General features: G+C 40.8%; 1 protein-coding gene across 1 annotated transcript; it reads right to left on the reverse strand.

Annotated features, from left to right (window-relative positions):
* Window positions 1-366: 366 nt before the first annotated feature.
* On the reverse strand, window positions 367-1,479 carry LOC126336087 (major royal jelly protein 1). The gene has a single exon (XM_049999567.1). It carries the CDS (start codon window positions 1,477-1,479, stop codon window positions 367-369), a length of 1,113 nt encoding a protein of 370 aa, XP_049855524.1.
* Window positions 1,480-21,855: the final 20,376 nt, after the last annotated feature.

The following is a 21,855-nucleotide window of genomic DNA, read 5'->3' on the forward strand; positions in this document are numbered from 1 at the left end:
AAATTTATACTGATTTTTTGATCACCTGGTATATTAGGAAGGCCCAGCGCCGCACTGTTCTGCCACAAACACTTGACAGGTAGATTGTATGTGTTCTGTCGTGAGATGAATAAATGAGACATTACATTATAATAATTGACGTTTTATTGTGATAAACTTCAGACATTTTTATAGTAAGGAAGTCGAGTTGTGTTGGACTCAGACATTCACCATTTTCGGCCACGTGTTTCATCGAGACTGAGAACAGAAGATGGGGTTACATATAACACGTGCCATTCCCGAGAGACTGGCAGGGAATAAAGTTTGAACACTTTGAGTATAAGTTAAGGGGCTTTTTATTGAGGGTACGTCAGATAAGAGGTGAGGTTAGTGGCAGCCCTGCATGAGGGAGAGGGCGTGGTTGGGCCCGCAGCCGACGGTGCCCTGTACGTAGTCCGGGAAGTTGCTCTCCAACACTCGCATGCGTCCGCGCTTGTAGTCGGCGGCGACGTGCGTGGCCAGCTCGCAGGTGCCCGACCTGTACACCAGCACCAGGTGCTCGCGCTTGAACGCCGTGTCAGAGTCCCACCTATAGATCTCGCTCTGCGCCTCGAAGCGGAAGAAGATGGCGCGTCCGTTGTCCGTCCCCAGGATGACCAGCTTGCCCGGCTTGACGCCGACGTCCTGGACGCGCCCGGAGGCGGATCCGCGGCGCAGGTACTCGGTCTTGATGGCGAAGAGCCGGCTGGAGGACAGGTAGGTGAAGAAGAGGATGGTGGTGCCGCAAGGTTTGCGCACCAGGGCCAGGTACAGCACGTCACGGCGCGCGCAGCCGTGGCTCACGGCCTTGGGGAGCACCACGCGGTAGCCGCGACCGCCGGTCACGTCGTAGACGAGGATGGCGCGCGTGGCGGCGTCGCTGACGTACACGAAGCAGCGGCCGTCGGCGGAGTAGTCCACCACCAGGTACTGCAGCCGGCTGGCCGAGCACACCAGCCCCGACAGGTCGATCACCTTCACCACCTTGCCGGTCTTCACGTTGATGGCGACGATCTTGGGCGGGCAGCGGCGCACCGGGGTCTCCAGCGTGTTGACGATGCCGACGTCGAGCACCCAGAGGATGTCCTGCGCGTCGAGGAACAGGTCGACGGCGGACTGGAGGGCCTTGCAGTTGCCCTCCTCCTGGAGGCTCCAGCAGGGGAAGGGGTCGAGCACGGCCTGGCTGCCGCGGCTCTTGAGCGAGACGCGGGCCAGCGTGACGGGGATGCCCTGCTTGAAGCGCGGCAGCGCCAGGATGGCGTCGTCCTTGTAGATGGCTGTGCGCGTCGCGATCACGTTCTTGGAGATGTAGCGGCCCGTCTGCTGGAAGATCTTCTTGGTCGAGGTGCACGGCCAGTTGAACTCGCCGCCGGTCCACACGACGGGCTTGGTTGCGTCGGACGTCGGGTTGCCGGCTGCCGCGGCCATGCACGCAGCCACCACCACCAGCAGTAGCTTCATCGTCATCTCCCTGTAGCGGCACAGAGCACACAGTGTTAAACATCACCGTACGCTACTGAACTAAACCCTGTGGAGCTATGTCCCGGTGAGGCCTTGGCCTGCCACTACATCACTAGAGCTCTCTTTGAAGCCTCACTCGACATATGTATCGTCATTTGGGGCAACGTAACACTCTCTCACACTTAATACTCGTCTCGATACTGAAGCTTCAACTTGTTCTGCGTGTAACTCTTTAATTGTCTTCTCACTGCTGTGTAGACCCTGTTCCAATTCTTCAACCAACAAAAGATCAGTTAGGAACCTGGTTTATCCATATGACAGCCAGATTCGGAGGCAGACCAATATGGTAATGGTTAGGCAAGTTGGTTTAAAATCCACTAAACCGTAAAATTTCTCAGCAGAGCTTCGGTGAGCTGAGTACCCAATTCTCCACAAGGACTATTCCTACCGGAAGTCTTATTCACCCTTTCACCTGTTCAGTGATATTGAAACGTCCCCTTAGAAAAATTATAAATGACTGTGATTAAACTGACACACAATATTTTTAGCTCAACGCAATCTGACTTTCAAAAATACCTACAAAAGAATGGCCCCGACTACCAATAACCTATACCTTTCATGAATCACTTACCTCACAAAAATCTTCGTTACTCGAACTACTGCAATACAGCTTGCGCCAATACTGCCAGCAGAATAAAAGATTCTAACTACTGAAAGCACTAACTACTTGTAGGCATAGTTAGCAAATGAAAGATTTTGATAGAGAACAAACAATGTATTTACCTTAATAATGTTCCAAAGTCATCATATATATTACTTCTTGATATCCAATATTACAAACTTACTCTTTCTGATGGACACACGTCCAGATCGCCCGCTCTCAAAATTCTGCTATTTCTCTCCCCGCATCCACCACTGCTGGCGACTCACCTCCAACTGTGCAACGCTGCGCGCTGTTAACAGCCAACTGCCCAACACTACAATAGCAAATTCCAACAATGCAAACCAGCCACAGACTGCACACAGCACAGTCAGTGGTTTTAATATAGAGCGCTAGGTGACGTTACCAACTTAAAAAACCTAAACAGCCTACTGACAATATGATGTAGCTTGTCAACTGCGACATCACCACTTTAAAATGACTTCTTGCAGTAGAGCTCGCCTTTCTTTCAAGTAAAAACAACGTCCCTCGAGCAAATAGTTCAAATGTCTCTAAGCAAAATGGGACTTAACATCTGTGGTCATCAGTCCCCTAGAACTTAGAACTACTTAAACCTAACTAACCTAAGGACACTACACACATCCATGCCCGAGGCAGGATTCCAAACTGCGAGCGTAGCAGCCGCGTGGTTTCGGACTGAAGCGCCTAGAACCTTTCGGCCACAGCGGCCGGCTCCCTCGAGCATAGGTCCACCAAACCGTTTGATGTAAATTTCACTCTGGTCTACTAAGTCACAGAATCTTTCAATGACCTTCACTTAACTTTTAGTGTGACGTTAACCCACTTATTAATCAACGCACACTCTATGTTGGTCAAGTATCTTCTGATGGTATTCGCAATCATCGAAAACAACAAAACGTTAAGGGAGACATTTATGGTTCTTAGTGTAAGAATGCAACACTGTTGACGAGGCGAGGATCATCCACGAAGCCGAACTAGGTTTCCTCATTTGCGGCGAGGCAAAGTTGCCGTTTGCCTGTGAACTGACAGGTAACATCATAGCAGAACTCTAGCGTATTTTGAAATGCATCAAGTCTGTGAATGTCCCACGCGAAACCGAGTAGCTACCAGTCAGCTTTCTGGGAAATGAATCACTCTATATATTGTAACAAACCTTTTTAACCCCATCGTTTGCTCCGTATACCGTAGGTTACGATAATCTAGTGGCAGGACATATACAATGGGGCAAAGTTATTAAGTGTGTTGTCAATCTATAAGGCTGATGCCGTCGCCTTTGGTTTGTGTCAGGTTACTACATACTGTTTATTTTTCTCACTTTACTATATCGAGATGAAGCTACTGCAGGTAGCCACCCAAGTAGTCCTTTACGGAACTGCGCTAAGTAGCCTAGAAACATAACTAAATCGATGGACGTTTTTGACCATTGATAATTACTGACGGATACATTTTCTCATTATTCCTGCTTTGTTTCCAAGTCCCAAGTATGAAGCACATGAGAAGTTGTTCCAGGATATATACCCTGACATCAACTATGCTCATCAAAAAAGAAGAAGAAAGCAGCAAACGATATTAACTACCACTGACAGACAGTGGTTCGTAACATGGCCTTCACAGTGATCACCTGAAACATTTCACATGTTGTTACGAAGGAAGAGAAGCGAAGATAGACGTCAGCATCTGGCTGACATAGACATTAGAGATGGATTACTAGCTCATGGGCTCTTAAGTTCAAGGTTTACTCAAGAAACAATGCAATCACTTGAAGCCATTTAGAGAGACAACGGAATCGTAAGAGGGCGTGAAGATTGAGGATTCGAGACTTCATTCCACTTATAAAGGAGTCTGACTGATTGGCCTGTAAGACACTTTGCTAGCTATATATCGTTTTAACTCTGGACATGAAACAACGAAAATCAGCATTGTCGAGCATACCACATGTGATAATGATGCTTTCGTTATTTACTACACCTGTCACCTCTGCAAACTAGGTTCTTATGGACAAATGGGAAAATGGAAACATTTACCCAAGCCCCATTTAGAAAAAAAAAAAAACAGTGATATTTCCGTGTGAAATTTTTGAACAAATAAGGAACAGTAAAATTAGAGAAAATTTGTACGTAATAGGGACGTCAGATGGCATACGTTATTGGTCACACCAGAAAAATTTTGTTATTCGGTATCAATACACAATTCGTACGAATAAAACGTAATAATTCACGCATAAACCTATTCACAATTGGCAGCAAGCTTATATATGTCCTCAATAAATTTCTTTGCCTATTACCCTGTTTCGGCCATCGCCACCATCAGATATCTATAGTTGAGATCAAAGAAACACACAGAGGGACAGCCTTTTTTGTGCAACGTCAAGCTACAAAAGATGAAAAACTAAAAATATTAGAAATACGCTTAAAAAGTTCACTCACCAACAAGCTTAAAATTTGCCAAACAAGGTTCAGTGTCAGTATTAAAAACTTATGCCTAATCGGGGAGTCAACTAACAACCTGACTCAAAAAATTTTACAAAGATTCTGGCTGACAGGTGGGGCTAGTGCAGGTGACGTTGTCTTCAAATTTTATGTTATCTATTTCTTTTCCTCCTTACTTATAAAATAAAAAGAGTCTTTAAATTACAAATTCTTTAATCTTAATTGCATATATCTCATGATGGCAGTAGCCGAAACGGCGTAATAAATAAACAAATTTACTAAGCGATCTAGGCGGTTTTATTCGAAAATTTTTCACAATGATCGCGGACTCATACAACAAATATGTTTCTGTTACTAATAGATTATCTGTTCCTGTCTACATACTAAGAAGCTTCCTATGTGCAGAGTAGAAGTAAATGTTCATATCGTAGAAATATGGTTTTGCAGTAAAGTCGTACGATAGGTAATTCAGCGATGAAAGACAGTTGCGTGCTCCTTGTCTGGAGGAGGGCGAAGCGAAGTCTCTGCTCCTGGCTAGTCTGTAACTGTGAAGAGGAGTGAGAACCAGTGCCGAGAAGAGAAATGCAGGAGGGCGAGTTATTCTTCGTCATCGTTGTTTTATGTATTATGCACCATAGTGCACGACGAGAGAAGTGAATTTACCAAAAGGCGCAAGCGTCGTCACTCAGGAACTGTGATTAATGGCCAGGAAAGAAAACAGCCTGCTTAGAGCCTAAGTGTGAAGAAGGAAACATTTTTACGTGCCCTCAGGGCGCTTGTCATAAACATTTTAATTAATTCTTTTTCAAAATAAACATACCTGATTTTTCCACCACTTCAGATGTGCCTTCCTTTTTGAGCAGAACGTTAAAACGTGGCGATGCGGATATTTATTGCTTCTCATATGTTCTGGACGCTTTGTTCATACGTGAGAAAAAATTACAAAATTTACATAATTTTTCTCCTTACATTATAAGAGCGAGTAAATGATTAATGATTTCGACAGGCTTAATATGTTATGTACTTTCACATTCTGATAATCAAATTAGTAAAACAGCGTATAGTATCATACCGTTAAATTTTGTTGTCTCTTGCAAATCCTAGCTCTTTTCTAAACATTTGTTATAAATTTCTCTATGTACAGCACCTGTAACTTCTTCTTGCAAAAAGTAAAGAACTGAGAAACATATTACGTGCAGTAGTCTCTACACTAATTCAACGGTTGAGTGCCCTTTCTAGGGATACTATTTTTTTTGTTCTTGTGCTATTTTGGCAATTTGAATTATACTGCGGCTGAGAAAAGTTTAAGGATTTCTCCATTGCTTATAATTTGTTGTGCTGTTCTTGGGAAAATACGACAACACGTGGTTACGGGAGCAGTTATACACAATCGATTAACCCGTTTCCTTAACCAAGCAAAGTCATAAACATGGGCAGTCGGACAGAAGCACGAACAAATTCAAGCTGTGGGTAGCGTATTATATGAGACTTGATATATGATTCCTTAGGAACATTTCCCATGTTGTTGGTCTGCCTATTTGACAATGACGTTCACTTTTTGGGGGCATGTTAATAGTATAATAGCGTTGGTTTTGTTAATGAAAACTAAAATGTAACATGTATGTGCTCCTCCTATCCACTTCTTGGAGAACCCCATGTAGCCTAATAGATAATTCGTTTGATTCGGCGACTGTATTTCGCATTTTACAAAAAACCTTTTCCTCGATTGCTTTTATCCTGACGCTCGAGACTCACATTTCAAACATCAAAATGTGTCTAAGAGTCACTGAACCAACACTCAAAGCTGAAAAGCTGTAAAAATGGAAGTAGTAGTCATAGCGACATATGGTTTTATGACAAGCGCAGGCGAACTAGAACAATATCGTACACTTTCTGGATAACCTACTATTTTAAGTCAAACAAAATTTTAAAGGATTTAGTCGCTTCACTTAAGACTACTCCTCATTTTTAATAACTGTTAACAGATATCTTGTTTATAATTAAATGGAAGCAAGGTTTCTTCCGTTCCAGCATTTTACACCAAAACAGAATTTAAACACAAATTGATTAATATTTACAACTTCATTTTTCTCCGTAACGAGCTACTTCTTCGCCCTTTGATGTTATCGATAATATATCTTCTTTATTGAATAGGGTATGGACATGTTGTAAACATTAAATTTATTCATAAAATTTATTGGCGTGTATTGGGGAAGAAGACAACTTTTCACTTTAACACACATGTGGAAAGACACCCTTAGTGTGAAAGTCTAATAGGAGAGTTTTTGAATACGCGGCTTTATTTACAATATTCTTGTGAGAACGAAATTATAGAATCTAATGTAAGAGACGGTGGCTAGGCTCAGAAACGAGGTTTTTTCTTTAACTTTGAAGTGCTCATTGCCAGATGCTAGTATCTCTAGATGGGTTTATTTACCGCAGTACATGTGTAGTGCTACCCATAAAGAAAAAAACATTCTTGCAATTTTCATAAGAAGACAGCCTTTTTCGCAACGATTCCGAAGTTTTGTCTGCATTTACAATAGACAGCTGGCACAGGAGGCAACATTTTCGTCACATTAACAGAAATATCGCACCTTAATGTAGCAATGTGTGCATCACATTAGTACAGTGTTGGCCAAACACATCGACATACTTAACTTGGTAGATAAATTGACACCCGGTGCAGAAACGGGTGTGTGTTGGCAGTTATGACGCTCACTTGGTCTCGAGAGTTGTACCAACATATAGTATGAAGTACCAATTCAGTACTGTTGGTCACCCAGCACGAACTATTGAAACCAAGTGATTTTACCAAAATACCATGTAATATAAAATTATTTATCTCAAAGTAATTATTAATTAGCGGGCCCTTGCTTGGAAATTAAATATCGTAAAAATTATTTCATTTTTTTATTTTTCATTTCCATATAAATTGTTGTAGTTTCTCCTGACAGAAGAAGGCCTGACGGTTATTAGTCATTATACACAAAGCCAACTGTGATACGATTAGACCCGTGTAACGTTTATTTAATTTTATTATTCACATTTGTTGTCTGATGTGACGACAGTGACTATAATATCATATTGTGTTCATTATATCTTCTGTCACGTTTTTGATGAAGAACACAACTAAAATAATAAATAACTTGTACTCAACTTAAAAGAGTTTTTTAAATGAACGCATATCTTTTATCTATAAAGTTGTTGACATGCCCAAGAAAAAAATCTCGGTATTAAAATTTGGTTAGTCCACTCTCTGTTAGTCTCATTCAAATATTCTACTCATTTTGGAAGCTCAACTGCACAGATCAAGTGGCCTCCGTGTCGCGCACCATGTTGGTATTGAGTTTTAAACTGCTCTAGAGATAGTAGTGGGGAGCTTTCGGTGCTTGAACTTCGAGGTATAATAACGTCAGTTGTCATGACGTCACAAATTTGAAGCAAACATCCCCCATGTCAGTTGTCCCAAACATTAGTATCTGCTGTATGTATGTTGAGCAAAACTGTCAGCTTGCGTCATATACGGGTGCATTAATCATTGTGATTATGGCCTAAAATGTAAATAAATGAATTTCATTCATACGTGGACTCATTCGAGCGATATTTTCTTTTATATACACGAATTTTGACTGCACTGTTTATTTTTACTGTAGCGCTTTTACTTCATTTGTCTTTAATAAATTTTCTATTTGTCCAATTCGAAAAGCTCTCTAGGTGAACGCTGTGAGGAGGAAAGATAAACCGAATAGTTACAGTAAAATATGTTCTAGGCGTTTTGAGGAAGAAGACGAAGACCGAAACTCAGTTTTGTTAGTCCGTAATAAGAAAAATGTTGGATTACGGAAGCAGTTTTTTCACATCGCTTACTTCCCTTTTTGGTTAACCGATGCGTGTAACAAAAAGAAAATTACATTAACGTCGTCAATTGCGTCGTACTTCTGGATCAGATACGGATTTAAGACCAGAAAAAGTCAGCAGATGCCTTACTGGCACTGTGTTGTTCATGCAAGTACTGTAATATTTAATATCATAACTGTTGCGCGTGCACGACAGAAATTAAGAACAGGAAGCAATTGTAAACAGCAGTCTGCTGGTTTGAGGTACCAACATGACGGCGTGTGCTTCAAAACAAAGTACAGCGTTAAGGCTGTAGTGCTATCTCTCCTTATTATACTTCCATGGTCGGCACACCGTATAATACTTTCATGGTTCGGCAACTATGTGTAAGTTCAAAGCAAAGGAGTAAGGTTCATCTCCTTAAAGATATAATTGATCACCAGATTGTATCAAGAAAATAAGACACGAAACCAGAGAACGAAAATTTTGCGATGACTGGGTGTTGTGTGCCTTTCATCATCATTGACTCGCAAGTCGCCGAAGTGGCGTTAACTAAAATGGACTTGCAATACGGCGGCCGAACTTCCACGCATGGGGCCTCCCAGCCAACAATGCCATACGAGCATTTCATTTAATTTTGTTTTAGGGTGTTGGATATCCTCAGTAATACTGAGCCTAGTTTATCACTTGGGAAGAAGGGTATATTATACTGGAACATACGAATGCAGTTAGATTATCATGTGAATTTGCTGTTTTTAGCAGTTAGAAGCATCTAAAAAATACAAAGCAATGAAGAATTTTTTCAGGTGGTGCACTAACTTGGACTATTACAACACTTAGGGAAGCATATTGTTAACATAGGCGAACGAATCGAGTCGAAGTATAGTGAGTTAGTGAAGCAACTGAAGTGCACCATAAGGGAGGAAATGTTTTGAATTTCGTGTGCCCATTAGTGAGTACTGCGACGCGGCACGGGACCGGGGAGTGTACTCACCTGTGCTGTCAGCCGTCGGCGTGTGTCTTGAGAAGCACTGCTGGCGGAGCGGTGGTCTGGCCGCAGTGCTGCTCTGTCGCCTTATATACCGCCCCCGCGCCGCTGGAACGCACAACAAAGGGTGCCGCAACCGTCAACACGCTCGAAAACGATGATGCGACCTGTGGCGCTGCGTCTCAGAAACGACAACACCTACACTGTTGGTTTGTACTGCGCTGCGCGGGGTTTCACAAAAACAGTCTCCCATTTATTGTTTTTTAAAATGACCACTGATATCATCATTTTGAGAAATGTTATCTCTAGTGGTCACTGGTACACGAATGATGATTTCCGAGTACCCTATTGCCATTCCTATAATACAGGCTACGAAAGTGTACAAAAACCTACGGTGAAAGTTTTTCTGACAGTGAGAGGCCTCATATATTCCATTATGGCATGGTAATGTCTGTATTCGTGAGAGAACTAAAATCGGAAATGTGATGTGTCCTGTATAACAGGTTTGAGGTAGTGAAACGCGTTCTATTAAATGGAATCTGATATTTTTCGTGATTATGGCATGGTAATGTCTGTATTCGTGAGAGAACTAAAATCGGAAATGTGATGTGTCCTGTATAACAGGTTTGAGGTAGTGAAACGCGTTCTATTAAATGGAATCTGATATTTTTCGTGATTTCTTAAGAGAGTTTCGTAATGAACCAGCGTGTTGGCTAAAACAATCCTGTGAATACTAAAAATTTAACTAAATTCCGTCTGAATAGGCCATGAAGGCCGAACGGTACCTACCGACTGCCGTGCCGTCCTCAGACCATGGGCGTCAGTGGATGCGGATATGGAGGGGCATGTGTTCAGAACACCGCTCCCCGCCCGTATGTCAATTTACGAGAACAACAATGAATACTACAGACATTAAATATTTCCTTGCTGGAAAGAATATTGGATATGAGTGACACACGTTTGTTAGAGAACCCAATTCACTATGAACAAAACGATGTAAACAGGCAAAGGCAACAGTGAAAACAGTTCCTGTGCCAGAGCGCTGCCTATAGTGTAACAAGTGTTTTCTATGACTCGACCACAACACAAATGTAGTAATAACTGATTGCCTACACTTACAACAAAGTCTTTAATTTAATTATTGCAGAGGCTATTTCAGAGTAGCCAAACTCCATTAGTAAATACGGTGTCGAAATACCGTTGCTACAGAGTTCTCAACAGCAATATGTATTAGCTATGTCCTGACGAATATTTTTACAAGCTGTGCCCGTTTTCATCTATTTCAGTCTTCACTCTCACGCCGAAGGTCAGATCGGATTGTATGAGATCCGATCCAGTCCCTTGTAGAGTTATGTTCTTTTCACCCAATTCGCACTGATCCGGGAGTGGATAGACAGAGGCGTTTCCCACTCGAGGGTCGTTGCCACAAAAGTCAACGTCTACAAAAAAATAATTTTTCATGAAAAACACTTTATTAAATTGTTGTTGTTGTTGTTGTTGTTGTTTTCTTCAGTCCTGAGACTGGTTTGATGCAGCTCTCCATGCTACTCTATCCTGTGCAAGCTTTTTCATCTCCCAGTACCTACTGCAACCTACATCCTTCTGAATCTGCTTAGTGTATTTATCTCTTGGTCTCCCTCTACGATTTTTACCCTCCACGCTGCCCTCCAATGCTAAATTTGTGATCCCTTGATGCCTCAAAACATGTCCTACTAACCGATCCCTTCTTCTAGTGAAGTTGTGCCACAACTTCCTCTTCTCCCCAATTCTATTCAGTACCTCCTCATTAGTTACGTGATCTATCCACCTTATCTTCAGCATTATTCTGTAGAACCACATTTCGAAAGCTTCTATTCTCTTATTAAATTACTTAAAAAATACATTGTTGATTTCTTACAAAATTATATTTCACAAAGAAACTCTAGATACGTAATACAACGGTGGAGTTAATTTTTATGAGATTTAAATTGTAAATGACAAATATGTAAAGTTATCAATTTTTTCCAGAACGGAACATCTACAGATTCTTTTCTTATTCTAGTTTTCTTTTCTTATTCTAGTTTATTTCAGCCTACTAAACAGGTAACAATTTAATAAACTGATTTATTAAAGTACTGTATTTAATTATTTTCATTGTCATGTTCATCTACATCTACTCTGCAAACCACCGTGAGGTGCGTGGCAGAGAGTGCGTCCCATTATTATTTCTTCCCGTTCCATTCACGTGGGGAGCGCGGGAAGAATGATTGTCTGAATGCCTCTGTGTTTGCATTAATGATTCTGATCTTACCCTCAAGATACCTGGGTGAGCGATACGTATAGTTGTAGTACATTGCTAGCGTCATCATTTAAAGTCAGTTCTTGAGACTTTGAAACTTCCTGGCATATGTGCCGGACAGAGACTCGAACTCGGGACCTTTGCCTTTCACGGGCAAGTGCTCTGCTCTTGAGACTTTGTTTATAGACTTTCTCGGGATAGTTGATGACTATCTTCAAGAGTTCGCTAGTTCAGTTCCTTCAGTAGCTCTGTCACACCGCCCACGGATAAAAAAAAAAGGTTCAAATGGCTCTAAGCGCTATGGGACTTAACATCTGTTGGCCGTCAGTCGCCTAGACTTAGAATCACGTAAACCTAACTAACCTAAGGACATCACACACGTCCATGACCGAGGCAGGACTCGAACCTGCGACCGTAGCAGCAGCGCGGTTCCGGACTGAAGCGTCTAGAACCGCTCGGTCACAGCGACCGACTCCCACGGACCAAAGGAACCTCTAAGTATTCGTGTTGCTCTTCTCGCACACTTGACCAACACGCTAGAACCGGTCGCACGAGTGATTTGTAAGCAATCTCATTTTCAGACTGATTGCACTTCCCAAGTAATCTACAAGTAAACCGAAGTGTACCACGGGCTTAACCTACAGCTGAGTCTATGTGTTCATTCAATTTCGTATCTCTGCAAAATGTTACACTCAGGTTTTTGTATGAGTTGGGCTATTCCAACAGTGACTCACTGATATTATGGTCATAGAATACAATGATTTTTCGTTTTGTGAAGTGCATGATTTTATATTTATTGACATTCAAAGCAAGTTGCCAATCTTTGTACCACTTTGAAACCTTATCAAGATTTGACTGAATATTTATACACCTTATTTCAGATAGTAGTTCATTACAGACAAGTGCACCATCTGCAAAAAACCTGATTTTACTATTAATATTATCTACAAGGCCATTAATATACAACATAAATAGCAAGGGTCCCAGCACACTTCCCTGGGGCACACCCGAAGTTACTTCTACATCTGGCGATGAATCTTCATCCAAGATAACAAGCTGCAGCCTCCCTACCAAAAAGGCGTTAATTCGGTCACAAATTTCACTTGATACTCCATACGATAGTACTTTTGACAATAAGCATAGGTGTGGTACTGAGTCAAATGTTTTTCGGAAATCAAGGAATACTGCATCTACCTGACTGCCTTGATCCAAAGCTTTCAGTATCTCAGATGAGGAAAATGCGAGCTGGATTTCACACGATCGATGTTTTCGGAATCCATGCTGGCTATCATTGAGGAGGTCGTTCTGTTCAACATATCAGATTATGATTGAGCCCAGAATACGTTCTAAATTTCTGAAATAAATCTATAACAAGGATACTGGACGATAGTTACATGCATGACTTCTACTAACTGTCTTGTAGACGGGTGTGACCTGCACCGTTTTTTGTTCGAGGCATCTACAATAGTCTATAGTTAGAAGCCGTAAATTCAGTATAGAATCTGATAGGGATTCCATTAAGCCCTAGTGCTTTGTTTAATTTTAACGGTTTCAGCTGTTTCTCAACACTGCTGACTGTTACACTTATTTCGTTCATCTTTTCAGTGGTGCAACGATTAAATTGCGGTAGTTCTCCGGGGTTTTTATTTGTAAAGGAGCATTTGAAAACAGATTTTAACATCTCAGCTTTTGCTTTGCTGCCTTCAATTTCAGTTCCTGTCACATTCGCTACGGACCGTACACAACCTTTACATACGAACATAATTTCTTTGGGTTTTATGGAATATCATTTGACAATATTCTGCTACGGGAGTCATTGGAGGCATCACGCATTGCTGTCTTAACAGCCAAACGCGTTTCATTCAGCATCTCTATATACATAGCCCTATGCCTGATTTTACACCTATTATGCGGCAGTCTCTGTTTCCTTAGAAGTTTCTTTACAATGACTTTATACCATGAAGAGTCCCTTCCAATTTGAACCGTTCTACTGGGTACATATGTGTCCAGTGCATAGTCAACTATTCTTCTGAACTTGAGCTAGAGTCGCTGTACAAGCTCGTGTCTTGTGCTGAAAGTTTCATGTTCTTCATTGAGATTTACCACTGTTGATATACATATCTTTCTGCCTGTTTCAGTTGTCCTCTGTACTTTGGTTATCATGTTGCCACAACCGCTTTATGATCATTGATAGCAGTTTCGATGCGGAAATTTTCAAAGAGGTGGAGTCTATTGGTTGGCATCAGATCCAACATATCCTGATCAGAGTGGGGTTCCCAACTATCTTTTCTAGCTAGATTTCATAGAAGGAATTTAGTAAGGTTTCACAGGATGTCGTATCACGCCCACCACTAACATAACTCTAATTTTTCCAATTAATTGTTAGCTGATCAAAGTCTCCCCCGACGATTACAGTATGACTGTGGAACTTAAGTTTGAGTGAACTGAGGTTTTCACTAAAGTTTTAGGTTACGTCGGAGATGAGCCTGGTGGGCGAAGAAGGCTCCAATTATCACGTGATACTCATCCTTGATACTGCGTCTCGCCCAAACAGTCTCACATGCTGCTTCCATTTTTTTATCTCGGTGGATCTGAGTTTCTTGTCTACTGCCACAAATAAACCACCTCCATTTCCTGTTTTCCAATCTTTTCGATATACAGCGTAATTTTCTCCAAAAATCTCACTGTTATGGGAGTGTGGTGTCAACCAGAGCTCTGCACCCCGTATTGTGTGTGCTTCAATGCTCTTCGTTAGCTCTTCAAACGCTGGCACTTTGTTGCGAATGCTTCGGCAGTAAACCATTAGTATGTTATTACTCTCACCTGTGGGAGATATTTCTTTCGATCTCTCACTGACACTTACGGGTGTCGCAACAGTCTAGGGCTTTCCTACAGTCTACTCTCGGTCGTCTTCCGGTGATGTATCAAAAATTCTCTTTAGTTTCTTTACATCGTTAGCTTTTTCGACACTCACTGAGTTTCTAGGTTTTGTTACAGCTGATATATCAATGGCCATGAAACTACCTAAGTTAGTTTTATTTACTTCAACAATGATCGGGAAGGAAAAATATATTGTCTTGAGGTTGCAGATGGCATTTTTTTTAGTGGAACCTGGAAATTTGTGGTAAGTTCCTACGGGATCAAACTGCTGAGGTCATCGGTCCCTAGGCTTACACACTACTTAACCTAACTTAAACTAATTTACATTACGGAGAACACACACACCCATGCCAGAGGGAGGACCCGAATCTCCGACGGGGGAAGCCTCGCGAACCGTGGCAAGGCACCTCCGACCGCACGGCCACTCCGCACGGCTTTTTTCTAATGGATTAGTACTCTGGCTTCAGACACTTTGAATGGTAACTATTATTTTATAGATGCGTGAGCAAGATGTTGAAATTGTACACATCCGTGTCCTTGCTCTGAACCACACAAGCACAATGGCTGCCCAGAAACTGAGTTAGTGTGATGGCAAGGTAATGGTTTCAAGTTTTCTCAATTCCTTATTTATGGTATCACATATCCTGTCAGGGGGCATGTATCTGTGACACCTGATTTTGAGGTAGTGAGCTACTTTCTCGGAAACTAATAGTAATCCTCTACCACAAGCAGCAGATGTTCACATTTGGCAAAACTCGTTTTTGTAGATGTAGAGTTGAGAAAAAATTCACAGTTCCGTATGCAAGACTTAACAGGCAAATAGAAATATTTTACGAAATCCACGTACTGCAATGAATTCATCTCATTTAGAGGCACAAGAATACTTACTTACTCACTCCTCGGCTCTACAGTCCTTGAAGGGCCTTGGCCTGCAGCACAATATCCTGCCATTCTATCCGATCCATGGCTTTCCGTCTCCATCCTCTTACACCCAGCCTTTTCGTGTCTTATTCAACTCCATCCACAAGAATACGTACATAATTTATTTTTACAAATTTTGTATTGTTGAGTTTCGTTAAAACAGTTTTTGGGAGTCTGTTTCCAGAAGCGCTTATCTTACAACCATTGGAAATTTCCCGAAAATCTTAGTCGAAATCGGAGAATTGAAGGTATTTTCATTTTGTTTCCTCGTCAATCCGCGCCTCACTTTAAGTAGGTGAAACAGTGTGGAGTTCATGAGCAGCAGTCAGTGACAAAGGCAAGTACCAGGCAGCTGTAATAACCGCGGGCAATAATATCATTCCATTATGGCATATCACGCACAGATGGTCTTCGATGGTCATGAGAACGGTCTGGTTGGCCTTCTTCCTGCGAGTACATATGAGACTATCATCTCTCGCAGCGCCTCACGAAGACGACTAAGTTGTCCTTCAAAATACTGTGCAATAATTTTTATTTCAGTTGGACACTACACAATACACCTTCTAAAGATACGCTATAATTACTCTTTACAACGCAACCGAAAAATCGCCAAATTTCTTTTCGGAATGGACAATCGAATATTCGTCGGTATCATAATAACGTTGGGAAAATGAGGATGCAATCAGGCTGGTAACAGCTAGCACAGAGGCAGAGAAGGCGATTTTATTCTCACGCTCCACCCCTGAATGGAACGGAAAATTTCTCTAGGAGATGGTTATTGATATCTGTTTGGTGTAGATTTAGTTAGTTATCTGTTTAGTCACACACATTTTATTTTTCCAACGTTACTGTACTTGTCATCTGAATAGAAAGAGGAGAGGGAAGTTACAGCTGTTTACGGGTCTACTTTAACAGGTAAAGCGCTTTTGTTTAAAAATATTTACAAATAAGTTAATTTATAACACATACATTTTGCTACTGTGACACGGCTGATAAAGTTTGAACTACAGCCGCTGCCTTTTCCAAAGAAATGCAGCTCTGCTTATGAGTTACTGATGACAGCATCCACCTGACTAAAATATTCAGGGAATAAAACAGTTCCACATTCAGATGGCCGAGTGGGGACCACGCAGGAGGATACTGTCGTCAGAAAAAAAGGCGTTCGGAGAGTGGAATGTTAGACGTTTTAATCGCATAGGTAGGTTAGATAACTTGAAAAGAGAAATGGGTAGGTTTTAGTTAGACATGTCACAAATCAGCGAAGTGCGATGTCAGGGAGAACAGGAATTCTGATTAGAAGGATTATCAACACAAAATTAAATAGAGGTAATGATAGAATGTGTCTAATAATGAACAAGAAGATAGGATACAGATTAAAAACTACCTTCCACAATGGTTCACTAACAGTGATAGCAAATAAAATGCGTCTTGCATTTTAGCACATCGTTGAAATTTCGCAGGAGAAACAACACTCCAATGAAAGGAGCCATATCAAACATCGATCTCTTCTTGTCTTTTTATTTGATGGCTTCAGATGTCCAGCGGCCGAAATTAATTCATAAAAACTTTTCCTATTGTTGATCCGGGTTTTGATGTGAAAAAGACGGTACACTAACTTCTTTTATTGTTGCTGATTAATTTCGCTGTTTTTCGTGAAATCCAAACGTATTACTTATCATACTTTTCATCACATACGTGTTTAAATCAGATTCGTATTTTTAATACACGACCTAACTTCACAAAACATGGTCAAAACAAAACTTGACTGAGCTGAGCCATAACTACGTCAGCCACATACCTCACACTGAGCACATGGAAACAACTTACCACAATAGACTTTCATATACCAAAGGTGATTTTCAAAGAAGTTACATTAATCTACAGTATGACATGAATTTTGTACGTCAGAGGAATTGAGATTGAGGCATTATCATACTATGTAAGTTTTGTTAACAATAATGATTTTTTTCCTGTTTTGTTTAAGTTCATTGTAAAAATAACTGCAACGAAATTGGAAATTTGTGGTAAGTTTCTATGGGACCAAACTGCTGAGGTCATCGGTCCCTAGGCTTACACACTACTTAATCTAACATAAACTAACTTACGCTAAGGACAACACACACACCCATGCCTGAGGGAGACTCGAATCTCCGACAGGGGGAGCCGCGCGAACCATGGCAAGGCACCTGAGATAGCACTGCTACCCCGCGTGGCAATAGCTGGATGACTAGTTTTTCAGAACATACATATCATTATATAAAAAAACGTACTAAATATTTTCATAGGATAAAGAAATGGAATTAATGGATAAATACATTAAAATGCAGGTCCCCAGGAAAAACCTAGAACTACGCAAATATAGATAAAAAGTGGTGTCGAGTGATTCATTAAGTGAGACTGACCTAGACAGGGCCAGTTACGAAGAGAGAAAAGACACAGTGGTTGTTACAAGGTAAACTAATTTGGACACCATAGTGAATCACAGCCCACAAAGACACAAAGCGATGATCCGTCACAGTAGTAAAAGAATACATATCCACGAGTTACATAGATGATGAAGAGATTGACAGTAAAATCTGATGGTTAAAAGAAGTTATTGATGAAATTAAGAGAGACGAGAATGTAGTTGCGATATGGAACTGGAAATCGACAATGGGAGAAATAATAGAAGGAAAAATAAAATGATAAGATGGACTAGGGGGAAAGAAACAAAAAAGAAAGGCTCCTGGTAGAATTTCACGCAAAGTAAGTTTAAAATTGTAAAACAATTCCAAGAGCAGGTGTGGACTCTGATCATCATTTATTGGTTATAATGAGCAAACTAAATCCGGAGAAGAAGTAAAAACGTAGGAATTTAGGGAGGAAACGAATAGATGCCGTTGAGAGATGAAGTAGTGAAGGCAGCAGAGGAAAAATAGTCAGAAAGACAAAGCCAAGCGGAAATCCTTTGATAACACAGGATATATTAAATTTGACTGATGAAAGAAGAAAATATAAAACTGCAGTAAATGAAACAGGAGAAACAGAACTACAGGAGGCTAAAATGAGACGGACACGAAGTGAAAAGTTGCAAATCAGCAATGGATACAGGAGAAATGCAAGGTTGTAGAAGCTTACATGAATATTGCAAAACTGAAGATCGAAGTGGAAAAAAAAAGTAGTTGTATGGATCACCAGAGCTCAAATGGCCAACCAGTAGCAAACAAAGACGAGAAGGCTGAAAGATAGAAGGAATATATTGAAGGGCTATACCAATATTATTAAAAGGAAAGACACTGAGAAGAATTTGGCAGAGCACCGATATATAAAAGCCGAACCAAGGCAACTGGTGTAAACGACGTTTCCTCGGATTTCTTGAGACCACTGGGAGAATATTCCACGACAAACCTGGTCTATCTGATATAAGGATTATATGTGAGAGGCTGACTCAAGAAGAATCTGATAATTCTGAGACCAAAAAGGGAGAAACTGTCAGGTTTGAGTTTTACCGAATTAACAGATTAATAAATTATGGTTTTACGATGCTAATACGAATTACATACTATTCTATTTTTAATGGCTTAAAGACTGGTAGAAACTCACACTGGAAAAGATCAGCTCTGGGTAAATGTAGAGTACGAAAAGCAGTGTTAACCCTAGCACTTCTCTTAGGAGAAAAGTTTGTACAAAAGCAAGCCCATATTTACAGAATTTGTACGTTCAGAAAAAGATTTTGATATGTTGTTTGGGATACAATCTTTGGAATTCTGAAATTACTAAGGATAATTACACTGAAGGAAAGGTTTGTCTCAGCTTATACATAGACCTGATAACAATTCTGAGAGTTGACGGACATGGAAAGGAGGCAGTTATTGAGAATGTAATGACACGGTGTCATATTCTATCCTGCATTATATTGGATCCGTATATTGTCGGAGCAGAAATGGAAATTAAGGAGAAATTTGGAAAGCTAATTATATTTTATGGGGAAGTAAGTAAAACTGTAAGTGTTGACGATGAGAAATTGATTATGGCAGAGATGGTAAATCTCATTGAAAGATCTGGAAGAAGCGATAGGATCCATGAGAAACAGAAAGTGCCCAGCTCAAGACGAAATAAATTCGAAGCTTGTTGAACATGCACATGAAAGTATTGTGATTAAGGTTCTAAATTTTTTAGTTCCGTGCTGGAAGAACGCCACTATTTCAAGAAATTGGCAGAGGTCAGTAGTCTTCCCTACATTTAAAAGAGGAGGCCATGATGACTGCAGTAACTACAAAGATACAAGACCACTAAGCTGGGGGTATAACATATTTGCTAAAATACTTTACAAAAGATTAAATGCTTTAAAAAAGGCTTTTTTCATAGATCAAAATGGTTTTAGACCGGGAAGATTCTCTATAGATTCTGCTTTGTATATAATCCATATAACTGAAAGGCATAGAGAATTTAGTCTCCCAAGATATACAGATTTGTGGATTATGAAAAGGTCTTCGGTCGTATGGTGAGGTCGAAGGTATGAGGGAGTATGGCGTTCCTCAGCACTTAATAATTTCAGTTCAGAGTTTGTATGCTGGTAAGAGTATCAAGATACACCTTGGGTCAACCATTAATACAGGTGCGAGAAGAATCGCACAAGGAGTCTGATAAGGGTTTCCTTTATTGCCCACTCTATTTAACATATTTATACAAGGTGCGTCTTAAAAGTTCGGTGAATGGCCTCAGAAAATAAAGGAAACAAGTGTTGCAATCAAAATACTTTAACCGGCCTTCAAAATAATCACCATTAGCTACAACTTACTTCTGATATTGTAAGGCTGTTGGGAACGGTCACCAAATGCATCTTGTGGAATTGCTCGAAGCACCGTGGTCACTCGTTGGGTAACAGCATCGTTACACGAGATGAGACTTGGTGCTACCAATACGAGACGGTCATCAAGCGATAGCCAGTGGCAAGCTGTTCATCGTCTCCGACATCTCCTTCGGATTGAATTGGTGACTACTTTAAAGGCCAGTAATAGTATTTTGCTTGTTAACTCTTTTTTTTCTTTATTTTCTGAAACCATTCACCGAACTTTTCAGACGAACCTTGTACATAAAAGTGACATTGTTTGTAAATGGCGAAAATACCAGCGGGTACGGAAAACGACTTCCAGAGAAGTGTGCGGTCTTACATACAATGGAAAAACTAAATTATCTAACAATATCAGCAAAGAAAAGAAAAGTTATGATCTTACCTTTCTGCTCCATGGATCCGAAGTAAGAACTTTAACAAAGAAACAAAGGTAGAAAACTGAAGAAATAGTACTGCTACGACCTTTGGTGGGATACAAATTAGAAGATCACAGAAAGAACAGTGAGGCAAGACAGGTGCTCCACGTTCTAAGAATAGTAGAAAACGGTAAACCATACAGGAAGGAATGGCATGATCGAATACTACGTATCGATGTAAGCCGGATACCAAGGAATCCCTTTGACTACAGACCCAATGGTAGAGGAAGAACAGGAAGACCACAAAGAGGATGGTATGACCAGCTTTAAATTGCTTGTTTTCGGAACGGGCAGACATGTCTAACCCGGAAATGTACGTGATGATGATGATGAGGGTATAAGCCTCGAAAGATCAGTTGATCGGAATGGGTAGCGCCTGGAAAAAAATTAGGTCAACATAAACAGAAGTAAAGCAATGGTACTTGATTGTATTGGAAGTAAGTTAGGTGTCGAGGAAATTAGATACTGAATATGTAGATGAGTTTTACTACGTGGGGAACTGAATAACTGACGACAGAGGCAAAGAGGATATAAATTGAAGACTGGAGACTGGAGAAAATACTTCCTGAAAAATGTTAACAACCAATGTAAATTTAAATACTAGAAAAAAGTGTTTAATGAAAGTCCTTCTTTGAAAGCGCAACGTGGACGATATAAAGATTGTGTAATAACTGCTATTTTTTCCTTTGCATCAGTGTTAGTTTATTGCGTACTGACCAACTGGAAACGTCTTTCAATGCTACATTTGCTTTCTGTGGCAAAACGTATCGTGTTTTGTGCTTGCTGCATCTCATTAATGTTGCTGTCATCAGCTAAATGCAGATTTAAACCGATTGCACATGTTTGTGACTGAATTCGAGACAAATTCGACCTGTCGGGAGCTTTATCTTCGGCCTGTAACCTCTAATCCACCACCGCGGCTGTGATCGTGAACTCAGGATAGAAAGGCAGTCGGTTCGAATGAGGCTACTGGAATAAATAGTTTGTATTGGGCTTTGAGCTGCAGGTGATTCCTACCGTATTCATTCCTGATCTGAGGCTCTTATCCTTTCAATGTAGCATTCCTTCCGAGATGGTTTTTGTGTCTTGGGAAGTCGCAATCATTGGG

The sequence above is a fragment of the Schistocerca gregaria genome, chromosome 2, assembly GCF_023897955.1.
Source record: "Schistocerca gregaria isolate iqSchGreg1 chromosome 2, iqSchGreg1.2, whole genome shotgun sequence".
Taxonomy (NCBI): domain Eukaryota; kingdom Metazoa; phylum Arthropoda; class Insecta; order Orthoptera; family Acrididae; genus Schistocerca; species Schistocerca gregaria.